The following is a 19893-nucleotide window of genomic DNA, read 5'->3' on the forward strand; positions in this document are numbered from 1 at the left end:
CTGCTTCTGGGAGGCAGTGGCACTCTGTCCCCACCCACCCACATGTACCCCTTGAGGCCTTTCCAGTTACCCCCAGGAGTCCACGTACCCCCAGTTGATAACCCCTCCCTGTATTATATATATTTATATTTTTTTTTAGAAGTGTGTGTTTGTGTGTGTGTACATATATACACATAAATATATATTATTTTAAAGTAATTAAAGTGTTTTATTCAAAAATCAAAACTTGTTATATGGAAGCTCTCCTTTTTCTGCTAGAAGTCCGTAATTTCTATGTCTTTTGGAGCATTGAAAAATACATTTTTTTTCATTGAAAAATTCTGGATCTCTGATCCTATAAACCACTTTGCAGGGCTCAATTTTATGTTAGAATGTATTTTGTTCATAGAGATTCCTCTCAAATCTGTTTTTCCTTGAAGTCTCAGAGGACAGCAGTTAGAAAATGTTAACTCAAGCACCCTTCAGAATGACTAATGTAATTATTTCTTTTGCTTCCATCTTCCAAGCACCTTACAAACACTGATTAGTTCTTGCCATACCTGAGGTGCATTAATATTTCTATCTCAGTTTGACACTTAAAACTGAGACTCGATCACTTGTATTGTGATGCCGAAGGAGGCTTGTCAGAATTGGGAATGTGCCCAGGTTCCACGCTCGGTCTTGTACACACAACACTATGTAATACTGCCTATGTTCAGGACCTACTCAGAGTAAAGTGAAGCAAGTTAAAGCAGCAGCCACTAAATATTGAGTAGTCCTAATTTCAAGTCATCTTGTAACAAAAAGCTCCAAAGCGAGGGATCAGAAGCTTCTTTAAATTAACCAACATGAGTAACTTTTAAATTGAATGTGTTTGTCCTTGGCGGACTTCCCTTTTAACTTGAAAAACAAATCCAATACTAATGGTATCTTGCCGTAAATCTTTTTTCCCTTTCCTTTCTTTTTCTTCCTTCATTTGATACGACTTTTTCTACATTGCAGCCTCAAACCCGGGGAAGTGTCTCTCCTCTACTAACTCCACCTTCACCTTCACTACATGTAGGATCCTTCACCCCTCTGACATAACTCAGGTTACCCCCAGGTATGAATCAAGCCATTACTATGTGGAATTGAACTTCAGATATGGAGAGGTCTAGGAAAAAATAAGGGTACCAGAATTTCCCAGTAATGATAAGAGTGAAAGACAGTGACAATTGACCTTTTGATTTCCATAACTGTCTCATAAAATGAACAAAGGTGGTTTTGATATCACCAGATTTGGACTGCTAAATGGAAATATAAATTATGTAATTCACTATTGTGGTAAAGTTAGTAAAACAGTTTGATTCACTTTTTAAATAAAAACTAGTTACCATCTTCTGGCTACCTGTGTAAATATTCAGTCTAATACAGGGAGATGATCACACTTTATACTTCTGGGTATATAGTGAAAGATGGCCACCTTTGGCTTTTAGTATTATTTACAACTTGATAGAGATGGGCTGCCTGATGGATCATAGATTTGGTTGCCTGATATTCTTGTAAATTAAATACTATTTAGGGTGCTGTTGTCTTTTCTAATATGATGTAGTAAACCCTGTGTGAACTCACTGAGCTCTTCTACAAAAAGTCTGGGTCTGGTCTGAAACTTTCTGCTTATTCCACCCAATAAATTGGTATTCTAGAAAACAGCACCCCATTCCAAATTAAAATCTGGTGATGCTTTATGAAGCGTTGAGTTAGATTTTTTTTTTTTTTTTTAATACACACACACACACACAAAATTGCTAGACTCTAAGAACTCCCATAGTCAGGTTATATTGGGTCCTTTAAGATTTGATAAGTTGATGTAAAACTTACCTATTGATATGTCAGTTTGCTACCTTTCTAAACCATTGCATAATTTTCTTCTCAGTTTGGGTCCTCCAGTGTTTTGGGTTTTGTTTGATTTATATTTCTGAATATCTTAAGTGATGCTATTATTATAGTTGCACTGAATACATGCTTTGTTTATTTTTTTTAAATTGTTTTTCTCTGTGTTATGTGAAAGATGCCAGAGGCAAGTGCAATAATAATGATACTTCGTGTGTTTCAGTTCCACGTACGTACCGTTGTCACTTGGAAATAGTGGCAGCAGTACTGTCAACACAATGGTCAGCTCTCCAGCCATGTCTTACAGACTGAGTATTGGAGAATTTCTCACCAAGAGGAGAGACTCTGCTACCACCTTCAGCAGCACTAGCAGTCTGGCTAAACTCCTGCAAGAACGAGGCATTTCTGCCAAAGCTCATGATAATCCCGTCTCAGAACAACTGCCTCTGCTACAGCCCCCACAAACCCTTCCCATTCCTTCCACTCCACCAAATTCTCCTTCTCATTCACCGCATCTTTCCCCCTTGCCATTTGAGTCTCGAGCACATCTCTCTGAAAATTTCCTAGCATCTCGACCAGCTGAAACATTTTTGCAGGAGATGTATGGCCTGAAACCAGCTCATAACCCTCCTGATGTAGGCCAACTGAAGATGAGCCTGGTGGAAAGGTTGAAGAGGTTGGGTATTGCTAGAGCAGTTAAACCCCCTGAGGCAGGGGTCAATGGAAAAAATGAAGGGCCAGAAATTGGCCTGAGAAAGCAAGACTCTGCTGTCTTCTTAAGTGCAGGTAGCAACTTAATGGGAGTACTGAGAAGGAATCAGAGTCTTCCAGTCATGATTGGGGCACTTGCAGCTCCAGCTTGCACATCCTCATCAAAAATGGGCATCTTGAAGGAAGACTGATTTACCCAAAAGTGACAGACTTTTAGCAAGAGAGAGGATATATAAAAAATACATATCTGATTATAGGCATGGATTGATATGTAACAGCTGCAGAAGGCATGTGCATGTCGAAAGGTATAGGAGAGGGGAAAGTAGAGGAGTTGAGGAAGAGGTGTGCACACGCACATAAAGATTTGAAGAAGAAAGTATTGGAAAAAGAGCAAAGGAAAGAAAACCAAAGCCAAGCCTTGAGGTCCTTCATGCATCTTAGTAGTTTGAACAAAAGGAAAAAACAGACATTTATTGCTATTTGTACCTTTAAGCTGGTGTCTGAGGACATAATGTGTTTAATGTTTTTTTTCATTTTTTCCACATTAATGGGATTATTTTAGCAATGTGTAGTGGTCATAATGGGCCATTTAGACGCTTTTGTTTCTTTTAGCGCTATACTTGTCTTGTGCTAGACAAAAATAATTGATGCAAATCCCTCTTCTTAGTGAACAACAAATACAGAACAACTTATTTTTTTTCTGGGGGAGGGCTCTGTTTCCAATTCAGAAATTTAATTCTGTATAGAAAACACTATTTCCATTTGAAAACAGAAATTGGGGCCAGGATTTTTATTTTTGGATAAGTCCAATGGTGCTAGTGGCATATTAAGAGAATAGTTTCTTTTCAAACTTTCTGAAGGCTGTTAAAAGCACACAGAAGGAAGTGCAGTCAGGAAGACTGAATCAGGAGACTGCATATTACAGAAAAAACTTTTATGTCAAGCTAGGTATTTTTTCCAAAGTATACTATGTATATTTTTAATGAGAAGTTTTATTTGCACAAAAAATCTCAGGCACACTTTTATATTACAAAAGGTAGTAAAACTTAGGTGCTTGATTCAGGTATTACTTGTACTTCTATCAAACAGGGAACATAACAGAAGATGAGAGTAGTTCTGTGACTGATTCTTCTCTTGAAATATGGATAGTCTCTACATTTTCAGAGAACTTTTTCTAAAAGGTATATACGTAATGCATTTCACATTTAAGTCCACTTCTCTGAGTCTAGGTAGGATTCTCTTAAACAGATTTCATTGAAAAAAAAATCCAGGAAAACTGTTCTCTAACTATGTAGTACAAAAACAAATATTCAAGACTGGCACTAAAGCAGAAAGTAAGATTAGAGACTAGTGCTTTTGGTTGCTACTTTTATTAGAAGATGATCTGTATCTTCTTTGGAGAGCATTTCTGAACCTGTTTCTAAATGAAACTAGTAGGAGACACTTTGTGCATTGCAAAATTTATTTCTGTCCTTGGATGTCGGTTGACAGGACACTTCAACCCTTATTGCATCAGGTTTGGGGAAAATTCTAGCTGTAACTAAGCATAAGAAGTTGATTCTTTGCTGAGGTTCTTGGCATATATGAATGATCTATTCCAGAAGTTGGCAACCTTACAGGAGCAGCAGGCCATATTAGGGCAGTCCACTTTCTCTTGCCATCTGTCTGCCCAGCTTCCTTCCCGCCCTCCCTTTTGCTAGCCGTATGTTCCTATTCCGTGTTCCCCCTTTACTGCCCACTCTCTTTGCCAGCTCCCCACCCACCCTCACTGGACACTTGTCCCCTGTGTTCCCAACCCAGCAACCTGTGCTCTCAACCCTGCCACCATTTCTCCTATGCTCCCAATCTCTGCACCTGCTTCCCTTGCCAACTCCAGATTCCCCCTGCTAGCTGCAAGCCAGATAAGATCACTTGGCAGGCCAACTCCAGTCTATACCCATAGGTTGCCAGCCACTGAGCTATTTCATGGTTTATAAAGTAGTGACATGATGAAACCCTGCCCAGGCTGATCAAGGAAATGGAGCTTTGCTGGTAAACCTAGTGCAAACAAGGCTTTAATCTCTGTCATAGAACAGTTCGTTTGTAACTTAATAGTATCTGGAGAGAACTGCTGTTACTGTGGTTTTAAGCCCCATCTCTTTGCAATTCATCCAAACAACCAAAATGTACTCGAGTTGCTCAAGTGTAGTTTGTGATGGATTAGACCAGCATGCATACTTTGAAGGTTCACACCACACTGAAATATCAAACCAGGGTTTCAAACTGTTTTGGCTGGATGGTCTTTACCTGCACTGGAACAGTTTCTGGTATGGACTTTAATACATTTTAGTCTCATTCACATTGGCCAGCCCATACCATGATAGGATTAGTTTTGCCCATAACCATGTTGTGACAGTTGTGCTTAGTAAGGGTGGTCAGGCTCCAAGCTGACACCTTTGGGGAGTACATTGGGGAAAGTGGGTATAACTGCCAAGGGCATGCCTATCCTAATCTGAGCTCTGGCCACTGCCAGGATGAACATAGAAGCTTTAAATAGCAGAGGACAGAAAATTACTGTGAAGTTGTTTTGTTTCATTTCATGAAGTGTCCTTTCCTACTTATCCAGTCCTTCCTGTATATTAGTGATGCTTTTGGATATAGTGTCAAAATATATCTATATATCTCAAACACTCCAGGCTTATGCAAGGATCCTAAGCTGCCATGCCCAAGAGCATTCAGTAGCATTGGTAGTTGCCTTTTTGCACTAAGTAAAATCCTGTACTACCTTTAAAAAGATATTACATGAAGGAACATATTTAAAATGCTTTATACGGGTTAATTCTTGTATAAGTGACAAGTGTTCCCAATTCAGGTTTGTTGTTTTCACTTGGTTCCACCCCCAAGGTTTGTACTGCCTGAGACTTGTGCCAGGCTTTGCCTTGCTAAGCAAGATAAATGAGAGGGGTTTTTTTATTTGCTGTCTAAGGAACCAAGTGTCTAGTGAACTGCAGATATGGAGGGAAACAAAGTGATGAAGTAGTAGACAAGTCAGACAGTCTTGTATATCCAGAGAAGACCGTAGTGTCCCAAGTTTAATGTCCAGTTTATGTACATTTATTATAGAAATAACTAAATGGCAACGAGCTTTTTAAATGTATTAAATAATTTAGAATTAATGTGTGTATTTCTAAGCAGATTTGCTTAGAATTGCTACAGATGTTTGCTTCATATGCATATTATCAGCATAAAAAGCAAATCAGCTAATTTAGACTTTCACAGACCACATTTCTGTCAGAGTTAATTTAAAAGTACAATAATTTAAACACATGTTTGTCCAAATGGAGTGAAGCCTTTTTAAAAGTTGTTTTGATTTGAGTGTCAGGATATTTCAGCCAAGAAAAGTATAATCTGGTGTGGTCCAATCCATGGTATGGAGATGTCTAATAAAGTGTTTGTAAAACAGTTTGTCATGAAATACCTGCCTAAAGCAGGAAGGCAATGAAAGCAGAGCATGTACAGAAGTGTGGGATTTGTTATTATCCATTGAGTCAAAGCTTTGGTGCAATACTGTTGAAGCTTTATCTTGCAAATTTACATCATGGATACTCATGTATGTTTTGTGTCTAATTTTCAGTGTCAGGGAAAATTAAACTTGGAGGATGTAGCAAAGGCTTGTGCCAAATCTGAGAAGGCAGCTTTTAGAGAATGGCTTTCTTGTTGATGATAGCATATTTAGTTGCTGGTGTTTCAAAAAAAATGATCAGTTTGTCTGCATCGCAGCAGGGACTATGCATTTGCAGGATTGAGAAAGCTAAGCTTCAGTAAAAGGGTCTTGATAAATTCAGGGTGTCTTAGACACTGAGTAATAACTACATTTGAGAGTGGCCCTATAGCCACAAACTGCAGGGTGGAACAAAAATTGGAGGTACAAGTAGTAAAAGGAAGTTAGCCATTGCTTTTATTATGGAAGACCCTCAGAAGGTGCAAGTGAATGGGGTTCCTGCAGTGTTGGCCTTATTCATGTTTTTATGTATACTTTGGTAAAGTACACATTTAACTGAGGGCTGTTGAGTCTTCCTAGGTGGACTTCTTTGGTGTAAACCTCTTACAAACCTGTATGATGTTAATACATAGAGTTGGTAAAATGGGATGTGTTAGAAGAAAATCAACTGTAATGAAAACAGCATACAGAAGCGCAAAGGTTTGAGGTCTGAATCCTGTTTAGTTGCACAGGATGTTTGTGCACACTTTGGGATCTACAAATACAAGGGGTTTTTGTTCATCTGCTTTTTGCACTTAAATATTTGTTTTATAGTGGAATGTAAAATTTGATAATAAATATGTATAACATGCCTTTTTACATTACATTGGCTATATGGTGTGGTTTATTCCAGACATTTTATTATACTATTAAAGATGGGTACTTTGACACCTGCTTAATGTTTTCTTGTACTTGCTTGTTTGTTCATCTTGCAGCTACTAAGAGCACTTAGCAGTAGGGTGAAACCTATCAAGAAGCAAAGGGAGACTTTAGACTTCTCTCCCTCATACTTGTATAAACCCAGCCAGCTTTCTCTGTAGAGCAAATCTCCCCAGTTTCTGCTTGGCCTTTTATAGAAAGGGATGTAATCAATATTTTTACTCCTTTCTTCCTGGTACTTGCCATCATGATATGAATTGTACTAAATATCTGTCAGAATGGGAGAAAAAAATGAAACTAAATTATTTTGATGATTGGCAATTCCTTCCTCTCTCTTCTTGATATCTGTGTGTGGATCCCCTTCATGTATGCACCCTCCATATAGGAGTTTAGAATGCATTTGTGAGAGTGTCTAGTCAGAGATGTGCAGGGGCCCTGCATGCCCTCGTGCTCCCCCTCCTAAGGCCATAAACAGAGCAGCCCCAACCACTGCTTGGGTCTATTGGGAGCCCTGGCAGGTATTAAATTTAAAGTGCCAGAGAGCAGAAAAAGCAAAGCAGCAGATGGGGGAGGGCGTGGGATGTGGGCACAGTAGTGCTGGGAGCAGGAGCTCTGCCCTGCTGCCGCTTGTCCCCTTCCACCCTGAGTGAGCCACGTCTACATCGTGCCCCTCCCCCCCAGCTGGGCAAGTGGTAGCAAGGCAGAGGGGGTGCAGGATACAGGTGCTGCTGCTGCTTGCCCAGCTAGGGTGTGGGGGCGTGGGATGTAAGCACCGCCTGCATCGTGCTTTCCCACACACCCCCTGCCCTGGCTGGGCAAGCAGTGGCAGCATGCCCAGCCCAAGGGGTGGGGGAGGGGGAATTCAGGCGTGGCTTGCAGAAGGGGGCAAGCGGCAGCAAGGCATAGCCCCCACTCCCAGTGCTGTGCACCCACATCCCACACCCCCTCTAACCCCTCCCCAAGTCCTGCACCTCCTGCACGGGCTGGGTAGCTTGTCCCAGTCCAAATCCCTCCCTCCCCCATGCTCCTTTCCTCCCTGCTCCACCCACCACAACAGGTTTACCAGCTGGAGGCAGCTGTGTCCAGCATGGTGAAGACTGCTTCCTGTTTAGTCTATGACTGAATCTCCAAAGCAGCACCAAATCTTTTCCAAATCAATTTGGAGGCTTCCAATTTGATTCAGACCTTTTCACTGGTCTCCCAATTCGGAGATCTGGCTGCCAAATCAGATTGAACCTCCTCCAAATTGAATTGGCTACCAAAGCTTCGCACAGCCCTACCTAGTAGGCTCTCACTGTAATTGCATTATTGTTTCTGCCAGTAGAAATGGTTACAGGCTTAACCTACTGGGACTTCCATTTTTTCCTGGCTGATCTGAGGCGCTCAAGTTATAAAACCTATGTATGTCATGACCTGAATCTGAATTTAACATTTAACCCTTTAAACTTAAGGTTAATCGTCCTATATTGCCTGTAAGGCCATTGGTCTGTTGCAGCATAATTTGATGATTTCTTCTCCTAAATTGCCAGGTTTTGTCCATCTTTTGGGGTTTGTTTTTTTTATCCTTTAGGATTTTATCGTTAGCTTTTATTCTTTTCATTTACTGGACGGAGGATGGTTCAGATAGAGAATATAAACACACTCACCCCTACTCAAAATATCCCCTTGAGATCAGCACTATTAAAATGGCATCAACAGATATTGACGTAGCCCACAGTAGCTCCAAAATGCCTTTACTTTGAACAATTGACTGTATTACATTAAGTTTCTTTGTCTTTTCTTGGATCACCAAGAAAATCATTCATTTATTTAAAAAGCTCTAAAAGCTCTCCCCCCCCCCCCCCCAAAAAAAAAAAAAAAAAAAAAGCCTTGCAGGTGATCTTGGAACTAAAGGAATGGCTACCTTACATGGAGAAAATAAAACATCTGCTCTGAACGTCTTGTCTTAGTGATCTACATCCTCCCCTTCACTCAGATGTTGCTGCTTCTCTGGTTGAGGTGAATAAATGGATTCCTGCAGATCCAGAGTTGACAATCCAACAACTCCTGGCCCAGATTTTGAAGGAGCTACTGAATGCTGTGTTGAGATGCTTGAATGAGACCTTGACACTCCATATGGTCATTTCTGCAGTGCATATGGGTAAGATGCATTGGCTGAAAGAGTCAGCCAAGGACTACCAGGATTTTGTATTTACCTTATGATATTGAAGCAATCTAAATATATTGCCAGTATAGGAAAGAAGGGTGAACAAGTGTTTTTGTCCAAGAGCTGTGACCACTTGAAGGTTATTTACAAATCCATTAAAAAAATAGATGGTTTCAGTTTGATTCTTAAGGAAAATGTGTCCCTATTGTAAAAATGAAGCACCAATAGGCCAAAATAAGGATGTTTGCATAAACTCATGGCTGTCCCACACTGGTTTATTTGCTAAACAGAAGCCATGAACATCTATGATGATCAATCCAGAATCTTTCATCTGAATTAAAACATCTTAAATCATTGTTCTTTTCTGAAGCCTTGAATTTATTCATCTTTCTGCTCCTGTTTCCTACAGTATGTGTTCTTTTTGAAACTTCCAGTAATTTCAGAAAGGTTGGTGTGAAAGGGCTATTAACAATAGGACATGGGCATTGGTGAGGCTGCAGCTGGAGTACTGCTAGTTCTGAGCGCCACACTTCAAGGATATGGAGAAGCTTGAGAGTCCAGAGAAAAGCCACTCATATGATTAGAGGCCTGAAGAGCAAGCCATATGAGGAAAGACTGACAGATAATTGACTGTCCAGCCTAGAAAAGAGAAGACTTTTGGGGAATTTGGTGGTAGCTTACAAATATATCGGGGGCTAGGCAAACAACTATTCAACAAAGCACCCCAGGCATGAATGCTGCATGCCCTTGGAGGCTGCAGGGGCATCGCAAGCGCCTGCTGGCAGCAAGCAGAGAGCTCCCGCAGGCAGCCATGGTGCTGTTGGGGGTGGGGGGAGAGTGTTGACTGGCGACCACCTGCAGACGCTGCTGGCAGTGTTGGCAGCAGCCTGTGGCGATCGCAAACCGCTCACCAGCGGTGTCAGCGGAGGGGGGGCGGAAGTAGCGACTGCCTGCAAGCACTTTTGATGGTGGTGCCTTTTCACAGGGGGTGCACTTTTACCCACACACCCCCTATGCATTGCCAATGACCCCAGGCGAAAACCAGGAGCAATGGTCATAAACTCCTAGAAGAAGGTTTCAGACTGGATATAAGGAAAAACTTCTTCATGGGTTGTGTGACCAGACTCTGGAATTGACTCCCAGCGGGGGTGGTGCAGGCACCCAATCTTCAAAAGAAGACTAGGCGTGGACCTCACTGGAGTTTTTTGACCCCAGCAGTCTTTCTTGCCCAGAGCAGGAGGGCTGGACCCGATGATCTCACGGGGTGTCGTGGTGTCTTCCAGCCCTACACGTCTGTGAATGTGCGCGCGCTCTCTTTAAGTCGGAATGAACATTAGCAGCCAGTGAAGTTGTGCTGTTCTGTTTCCATGGTGACATGGGAAACTGACCTTGTTGGGAAGAAGGGGAAATCTTAAGAAGAAATAATATCTACAAAGAAACCATGCTCTTTCTTTTTAAAATAAACTTCAGGGGATTCCCAGTCTTCTAAAATGTCTGAACCCTGAGACGTAAGCCAGCTGCTTTTGGAGAGTAAGTGTCTCAAAATGTGTGTCTTTCCACCTCTGGTGTTTCTCATTCAGATTTAAAAAAGAAAGTGTGTAGTTTAGTGCCATTTGTGTTTTGCATATTAGCAACTAAAGAACTTGAAACTTACTTTTTCATATGGGCTTTCTTCATGTTTCCTGTAAACACTCGGATGCTGCTTTCCTGTTGCCTCCACTGCACAGCTAGAAATCTCTTCTTGATAGCTTGCATAAGTTTTCTATCTCTTATTTTGATTCCATCACTCCCTGTTATACCTGCCAGTTGATTCCTTTTTTTTTTTTCTCCCCCCTGTTTTCACCCTATTTGTAGGTAGTTAACATGACCTGTTCTGTCTTTTAAATCCTCCTTTAGGTAAGTCTATCAAACTGGTCTAGGTATTTTAATTTTCCTCAGTCCCCTTGATGATCCTCATTATGCCCTTGATTTCCCTCTAGCAGCCATGGTAAACGTGGCATTCAAAGGGGGAGGGCCGCAGAGACTGGTAAATCAGCAAGGGAGGTCTGGCAGCAGGAAGGTGGCAGGCGGCCACCCAGGGAAGGTTTCACACCAATTGAGTGATGTGTCACAGGGACAGGGAGCAAAGGGCCTGGGAAGGAGCATACTGTTGAAAGCAGTTGGAGGAATGGGTATGAAAACCCATCAGCTATTGGGATCCTTTGAGAGTGTCATGGGTGGCTACTTAGGTACACTGGGTGCCAGCGGTTCCACACGTGGCCTATAGTTACACTGGTAATGTGGCTCCCTGCAGAGCTTATAGCAGTGAAATACCAAAGATACATGCAGTAGACCTATTTCTGGTGCCCCATTGTATAATACCTGTGCATAGCCCACAATAGCATTGGCCTCTCTGACCTATGACAAGAGCTATTGTCATTCTTTAAAATATGCAAGTCATATTTAAACAATAATACAGGGTCTTCATAAAGTCCTTGTGCACTTTTAAACTTTAACAACTTAGGTTGCAGGTATGATGGAAACAATCTGTAAACGGCATTTAAAAGCAAATTTATTAAAGTTTTAGGACAACTAGAGTACACAATGCTAGACTTCAACATAACCACCATTTTCCTCTCACAGCTGATATGGTCTTCAATTCTGCTAGCCATAGGACAGTTTACCTTCTTGCCTACAGTAGTCATTTTTCATTTGTCAAAGGATCTGAAATAAGAATAAATTCGTTATTACTTATGGATTCTGACACACGCCCCACCCCCCCAGTTACGATTTTCAAATCTTACAGAGGGGCTCATCTCTTATGGCAGGGCTTCCCCCTCCCCCCCCAAGCTCCACCATCATTTGAGCCCTGGTTGCACCCCACTTTGATTCCTGCTCCACCCAAAGTTTAAAACCAACTGCCTGGCAGTGGCAACAGCATTTCTAGTTAGGTAGCCATTATAATCTACCCAGCTTCTTCTAAACTCTTACCATAATCCCACAGGTGTTAATGACCCCTCTCTCCTTTTCAATGGTGTTCCACTAATCAAACCATCTCTTCTGCAATTCTGCTGTCTGGTAGCTGCTCCTGGTAATGTAGTTTATATTTCACAGTCCTGCAGACTGTTTTTTAGCTCCAGCTAAAAGTACCAACTCAGGTATGGAAATAACTTTCAGTGAAGCGCTGATTGAGAAAGCTAGACTTTGTTTTATGAATCTGAGAGGGAGACGTACACTGAATTATAGTGACTGCACTAATGATACATAATATGCTATAGTGAATGAATGCACATTCCAATAGTTATATGTGTTTTTGCTTCTATCTTAAACTGAATAATATACCTCTAGGTCCCTAGCTTAGTAGTAAAGCTTCTAATGTCTTTCTAACTGGACAGAAACAAGTTGTGTTGTATGTGATGATTCACCACACTATCTGCACTTCCCTTTTCAAAACCCTAGATCCACCTATGCATGTGCATATGCACTGGCTAGATTCAGCCTTCACCATTTGTCCTTAGAGTAGGTGGGTTATTCTCCATAATAAGATGATAAAATGTTTTATTTGATATGCAAAATATACCAAATCTAGTAAATGCTTATAAATTTATACTTCTTCAACTTTCCTAGAATTGTTTAACTAGTCAAGATTCCTGAAATTGCAGACATGTCTCACTCTGTCTCTTCACGTTGTGCCTGTTGGGACCCTGGAAATGTGAAGAGTAAAAGACTTCTAAAGGCCAAACAAGGCTTACAGAATCTGAGACCAAGGTAAGCAGGACACCTTTTAGGTTATTTGTAGATGCAGAAAGATTGATTGGTTGGTTGGTTGATTGATTGATTTATGTTACAGTTTCTATAGGCAAGTCTTATACAACTAACATAGTTTGCTTCTGTGTCAAAATAAATTTTACACATTAAGTGAATGAGTGTTATGCAGTAACATCTGTCATATTTTGGTGAATCTAAGAGGGAGGGCACCAGTAAGCTGCTGGTTTGTTTCCCTAGTCCAGGAAAGATTTGCCGCTATGCCCATGTCTCTTTCAAAGCATTTTTATTCTTCAGTGAAAAATTTTGAACCATTTTGTTTTCGATGTTTTGCCTAATAAGATAGATGTGTCCATAGCATAAATACTTCTAAATACTGTTTATATTTTTTAATCAGGTCCTCTCCACTAGGTGTGATTTTAAAAGACCATAATAATCTCCCATCTCCTGTACAACCTCCCAACATACCAAAGTGAGTATTTTTTCTCTTGGGAGGGAAAAATTGAAGGTTTAAAGTATAAAAGATGCAATAATTTTCTAGCATTTTATAGTGGCTAAGATTTCTCTGTTAACAAACTCCTGCAGAAACCCAAACTCTTTAGGGCTAGGGACACACATTACTCAGAAACTGGTTTAAATCTGTAACAGAACAGATGTTCAGTGCAAGTCAGCCAGTTTGAAAATGGCCGAAACCGGTTTGAAATAAACCTGGTTGAAAGACTTAACCAATTTGACTCAAACTGGTTTATAGAACGTCTGTCCCAGACCCTTTGTTGGTTTAAGCTAAACCAGAGACCCCCAGCATCCAGGCATGCTCCCTGGGCTCGGCTCTCTGCTCCAGCCCAGCCAGGCTGGCCCCACCCCTCGGCTCCCCAGGCAGAGCAGGCCCAGCAGGCAGATGCTGGTTTATTCAAATGCTTGCTGCTGGCCACTGGCACCACATTGGAGTCTGCCGGGCATGGCTGCACCCGCTGCTCTGTGCCGGGCCAGCCCCCTCCTGGGAGGAGGAGGCTGTTTCAGCCACTGGCCCCAAGCACAGGCCAAGTGGCAGCTGCAGCTGTGCCGGCAGACCTCAATGCAGTTCCAGCAGCTGAATAAGCCTCCTGCTGCCCAGAGGGGGCTTGCCCCAAGCACAGAGCGGCACTGGCATTGTAGCAGGGACTGCCCGGCCCGGCTGCAGCCACTGCTCTGTGCTCCAGGCCAGTGTTTGAATAAGTCTTCTTCTGCCCAGAGGGGGTTTGCCCCAAGCACTGAGTGGCCACTGGCATTACAGTGGGGCTGCCCAGCCCGGCTGCCATTTTGTGCTTAGACTAGCCCCCTCCCGGCAGGAGGAGGCTTATTTGGACACTGGCTGCTAGCACCACATCAGGGTCTGCCTGGCTCGGCTGCAACCGCTGCTGGGCCTGTGGTCAAGGCCAGTGGCTCAATAAGCCTTCTCCTGCCCAAGCGAGGCTTGCCCTGAACACAGACCAAGTGGCGGGGGCCAGACCCAACCCCTGCCCAGCAACTGGAGCGGCAAGCAGTGAGTGAGTGAGTGATGGAGATGGGCATGAGACCCTTCCCAGCAAGGGCCACTTTGCAGGGCCAGCAGAGCTGCTAGGGAGTGTGGCACCACTGCAGGGGGTTTGCCAGGCCCTGATCTGCTCTGGACCCCGGTGCTGCCGCAGCTCTGCCAGCCCTACAGTGCAGCACCCCTGCCGGGAAGGGGCCTACTCCCCCACATCTAACTGAGAGCAGATTTAGGCTAGATATCAGGAAAAACTTCTTCACAGTAAGGGTGGCCAAAATTTGGAATGGGCTTCCAAGGGAGGTGGTGCTCTCCCCTACCTTGGGGGTCTTTTAGAAGGAATCTGGCTGGGATCATCTGCCCCCAGCCCTCTTTCCTGCCAAGGCAGGGGGTCGGACTCGATGATCTGTTGGGGTCCCTTCCGACCCTAGCATCTATGAATTATGACGGGCTGCTTCCCCCAGTAAGGGCCCTGCCCCTTCCTGCTGCAGCGGTGGGGCGGGGGCACAGCCAGCCAAGGTCCCTGGGAGGGAGAAGGGAACATGGCAGGGAGGGTGGGCAGACCCTTCCTTCCAGTAGAGGGAAGACTAAATATCTGCCTCTCCTCCTACCCCCCCTGCCCCCCCGCAGCACTGAGTGGGGAGCGCCGGGCAGACCTGGCTTGGGTCCCTGCCAGTGGGATAGAGAGGGGGAACTAAACCCCTCCCTGGCCAATTCAGCTGGGACTGGCCACCTTCCCCACCCCATCTTCCCTGCAGGGAGGGCCTGCTCTAGTGCCCCCAGCTCCTGGCCTGAGCTACTGCAGGCATGTGCCTGCATTGCCTCAGTCCAGAGCAAATGTTTGTCCTGTTACAAACTAGTTAAGCCTAGGAAGGTTAGACTAACCTGCAAAGGTTGAATCAATTCAGGCTCAGGCTTTTTGAATGTCTGTCCCTAGCCTAGATGTCCAAAGACCTGACACCATTTACAAATGTGGAGTCTTGTCAGTCTTTGCATGCCATGTTTATCTCCTGGGGGAATTGTTGCTTGATTTTTGAATCCCATTCTTGTTATGAGCAATGGTTTTGCATAAGATATAGCACTAATATCCTCAAAAAATGTAGCTGGTTGTATTGTGCAAACATGTAAGGTATATGGCAGAACTAAAGTTTGGAGCTCTTTAATTACACAATAATGTACACGGTCTTAAGTAATTGGACAAACTGTATAGCTGGGATTGATTTCAAACAAGCTGTTATGGTATTATGTGCCATTTTTCAGTTTGGGAAAGAAGCAGATACAGCCAAAGCTAAGTACAGTCACTTAACATCTTAAATCTGAAGGAGCAGCATGCCATCTGGTCATGGGTTTTAATATTCCTATCTCACAACCTTTCAGCAGTACCTTTTAAGCTCTCTTTCTTCCTACTTAGTAGTTTCTCTTTATGCAGGGTAGGGTACCAAAAGAACTTGCAGTTTTTAATGTAGAGCATCTTCTGCACTGAGCAATTTTAAGAAAAGGTTTCCTTTGGCCTTTTAAGCTCCCTGAATCTCTGTTATTCTCCTCTAGTGCTGTCTAATCTATAGACTCCAGTGCTTTTCATGGTGATGGTTTTGAAAGAAAGACATGAGAGATTCACAAGCCTGTACCTCATCCCTCTCTGGTTTTCACCAATAGCACAAGCGCTCAGTCAAATGGAATCCAATTTGCTGTAGAAACTTGGAATACCCCAAGGAGGTTTGTGCATCTCTGCCCACCAACTTTCTCTCTATGCCATGAGAACTGTGACTTCCTGCACCATCCTGACAGCCCACAAAAGCGGTTTCAGCTGCATGCTCATACTTATAATGCTTGAAATGAAGCAGTGCTTTCTCTGAACAATTTTTTATGCTGTCTGCAATTCTTTGAGCAAGTTTTCTTTATTTGTAGGAAAATATTCTCCACTAAAAAAGATGGGTCTCAACAACGTCGCAGAGAACCTCCTGATGTAAGTAAAATAGTAATATTAACTGTAGAAGGATAAAAAGATCCTAACCTAGGAGCCAAGAGTCTGGATTTCTGTTTTTCCATTACTGCTCCTCAAATATGTTCTAGTTTTCAAGGGTCTAAACTCCGGTCCTAAATTTAGTGCACAAAGTAATTTCTTGAACTAATGAAAAGATTCTTGAAGCAAAATATTGATCTGAATTTAGAAGCTGCTATATTTGGTCCATCTGAGGGACACAACTTGGGCTGGATCTTCTGTAATCAGTTTGGTCTCTGATTGTTAAGTAGTCCAGGTTAGGAATCTGAAGAGCAGGTCTTCAGCAGGATGTTAGCAACCATGTTCCATTGTAGGCACACAAATACACATCTTTCAGAGAAGAAAAACAGGGGATTGAAAATAAAACAATATTACTGCATCCCTTTAAATCCGGTAGAAATGTGAAGTAGCTTTAAAAGGCTCCATGACCTTTTGTGTGACTTGAAGTCACACAGGAATTCTGGATTTAAGAGTTGAGGTAAATTTAAGATGTTATACTATACTGCCCCTCTTCTGTCTAGCCAGATAGGAACCCTAGCTGAAAGCAAGCTCACTATGATGGCCCTGAATGTGCAAAAATGGTGGTATGAGCTGTTTGGGACCTCCTAGAAGAGTTGTGCTTCGATTCAGAAAGAAGGGCTATGGTTTCTTCTGGGTGAACTAGTTCATGGTCTGGTGCTGTAGGACTTTGGGCCCCAGCCCCCACACTTTTTATTCTAGTTGGTAAATGATATCCTTCAGTTTAATGTGGACTTATGATTGTCAGCTACTCCTTTGTTGCCTCCTGCCTGGACTGCTGTAATGCACTCTTAGCACTGTGGTTCAAGATCCTTTTGAAGCTTCAGCTAATGCAAAATGCAACTGCCTGCTGTATGTATCATTGCACTGATATCCTTGTTCCATTCAATTCAGTGCTAGTCCTACTCCATAATTGTCTGTTTAAATTGTACAGGAGTCTGCATCTTATATCGCATCATGGAAGGTGCTTGATTTGGCACATGATGCTCTTTCCTTTTAGTGCAAGTGCTAACTCAGGTAGTGTTTTAGTTGATGTTTTACCAGCATAAAAAAATAATAGGTAGACAATGTGAACAGCGTAAAATTATCTCTGAAAGAATCAGGAGTAAAAATCAACCAGTGTAAGTTATTCTTCTCTAGATGACTCTGTGCAGCCATCTCAGCATAGTTCTCTTATAGGGACCTGTTTCCCTGCCACCTAATGGCATGGCACAGTAATAGCTGCCTACTCTGTCCAACTATCAATGCGTCTGTGTTCAGCTGTCCCTGGTCCTAATGTAATTTAAATTGATGTAGAAATGGATGTAAATTATACCAGGGAATTTGGGAATCTGTCTATGCCCTATGTGAGGACCCTTCCCATGGTTATATTGCCTGGAACATTGTTTGCTGCCAGTATCAGTCTGTGTTCTTTAATGCTGGCAATTGGAGTAGTCTTAAGGACGTCTTGCTTCATTTAAAATACTTCTTTAATGGAGCTAAGTTTCTAGATACTAGATTTTCTGAGTTTAAAGGTCTTTTTCTTTTGGCTCCTAGGCTTCAGCGGAGTTTGTAGAAATCTCACCGGGCTACAAGTTTACTCGGAGTAAAGAACATCTCTATGTGACACTAGGGGAGGGATTTTTTGAAAGGAAAAGAACTGCTTATGAGCCAGCTCCACCTAGCACTCCAAGGTAATAGAAGACAAGATCACTGGCAAGAATGCTGTTTGAGTTTCCAAATAAGCTTTCCCTAATGAACATGCTATACATGGGCAAATAGGCCTCTGTCTAGCCCAGTTTTTACACCAATAAAAAGCTAACATGAGATCAGAATTGGTCGTGCATTGAAGGAGAGATCTTGAGTCCAGTTCAGCTCTTACATGCATAAATTGGAAGACGGGTTACTTTAGGTAAGCAGACAGAATCGGACTTCTTTGTTCTGGATTTCTAGTGTGCGTGAGTTCAGTCATATTCCTCATTTTGCAACATCTTCCTCCAACAACTGTACAAATGTCAAACAGCTGGGCATGCTCTGTAAGTTTGATAGCACCTCTGCAGGTTTTCTGCAAGACTTGCCCAACTTTTTCCAAGCCTTGCCTGCTCTCAGCCTTAATGATCTTCGAAGATCAAATGGGAGCTGACACGAGGGCTGCTATTAAAATGACTTTTATTCAGTGAGGGGAATCTAATTCCTTCTTCCTAAGGTGGGGAAGGTGGTGGGGTGGGGTGTGGAAATGTTGTCCTTGAAGCTTTTCAAAGATAAATAACAGATAGAGAAAAATGGGAAAGCCCTGAGCTTGGGGAGAAAGAAGGGTTACTCAAGTCCTAAATGCAGGACCAGTAAAGAGAGCTGATAATCTCCACCTTTGGAAGAAGCAGTGTCTAAGTACTGCTTTCTTCAAGCAGCAGTGACTTTGGTGCACCCACCCTCATGTGTGTGTTAACTGTCAGGCCTCACGTGCAATATAAGAGGAATGAATACTTCGTTTCTGACTTGCCTTCAAAGTACCTAATCTTTGCCTTCTAACCAGTCTACTTTTCAGAACTATACTCTGTCTGTATTGCAAAGCTGAACAGTCTGGGCCTAGTCATTGTTTTGTGTAAACATGTATATTGGAGCAGTTGCTCAGGGAATAAACATGAGAAAACTTAACGATCCACTTAGATGCATCCAGCTTTTTGTTTCACAACAGACACATCATCTGCTCTGATTCAACCTGCACCAGTTTGATGTTCGTTTCCTCTTTTACTCTCTTTGCAGAGCCCCTGTGAAACTTGAGACGTGAGTATTGGCTATTTTTGGGGGGGGTCAAAATCGGATTGAATTTTTTTTTGCCTTCTGTATGTTTCTTGTCAGCACCTGTGGGGAACCTGGCTTCGTTCCTTCCTTTGGATGCTGCTTCTTGGTTGACTGGTGACAGTAAGATGTGCTTTTCCATACAAAGTGATATCCTCGTTTCTCCCTGAAGATGCACCATTTGTTGTCTTGCCATTTTGTTATGAAATGAGGGCTAAACGCTGGAATCTCAGTGTACATCCCCCATAAAGGAAACAATTCTTAAATGTAAGATCTTATAAGAAAGGTGTGTATGTTCAGGTGGTGTTTAGTTAGCAGCCATTTAACATGACTGACCAGGGTTTACTCTAAAGAGAGCTGGATACACTCAGAGGAGGTGGCTGAACCCAGCACATTCAAACCTTGTGGGAGGTGCATGCCGAGCCTAGCTCTGGTTCAGGTACTAGTACTTATGCAAGCATGATGTCCATTAAGCTACACTCAAACGCATACATTCCTTTAAATGTGCTGATGCTTTCTCTATTACCATTGCTCTTGTGTGCATCTTAATATATGGTTGCTGATAGATAAAAGCCGATGTGAGCCTGGCCCCTGCCTCTACTTCTTTCAGCTCTTAATAGGCAGGGAGTGCCATGGAAGCAGTATGTATATACCTGGAGTGAACAGTAGTGTTCACCATCTAGTTTTTCTTGACCACTAGGTTCCAACAGCACACAATCAGATTAAAAAGTAATCAG

General features: G+C 42.6%; 2 protein-coding genes across 8 annotated transcripts in view; both read left to right on the forward strand.

The window, feature by feature from the left end:
- Nucleotides 1-6906, forward strand: part of TRAK2 (trafficking kinesin protein 2) — a 43626-nt gene extending 36720 nt beyond the window's left edge. For all 7 annotated transcript variants that reach the window (XM_014519224.2, XM_025202190.1, XM_006022083.3 and 4 more), the window contains 2 exons: nucleotides 982-1081; nucleotides 2075-6906. In XM_014519224.2, the coding sequence (XP_014374710.1) occupies nucleotides 982-1081; nucleotides 2075-2753 (779 nt within the window). In that variant the 3' untranslated portion in view covers nucleotides 2754-6906. The remainder of the gene's footprint in view (nucleotides 1-981; nucleotides 1082-2074) is intronic.
- A 7396-nt stretch (nucleotides 6907-14302) lies between these two features.
- Nucleotides 14303-19893, forward strand: part of ALS2CR12 (amyotrophic lateral sclerosis 2 chromosome region 12) — a 29865-nt gene continuing 24274 nt past the window's right edge. The window contains exons 1-4 of the mRNA XM_025202191.1: nucleotides 14303-14373; nucleotides 16267-16324; nucleotides 17915-18051; nucleotides 19121-19141. The gene's annotated coding sequence lies outside the window, so the exon portion shown is untranslated. The remainder of the gene's footprint in view (nucleotides 14374-16266; nucleotides 16325-17914; nucleotides 18052-19120; nucleotides 19142-19893) is intronic.

Source organism: Alligator sinensis, unplaced genomic scaffold (genome assembly GCF_000455745.1).
Source record: "Alligator sinensis unplaced genomic scaffold, ASM45574v1 scaffold566_1, whole genome shotgun sequence".
NCBI classification, from domain to species: domain Eukaryota; kingdom Metazoa; phylum Chordata; order Crocodylia; family Alligatoridae; genus Alligator; species Alligator sinensis.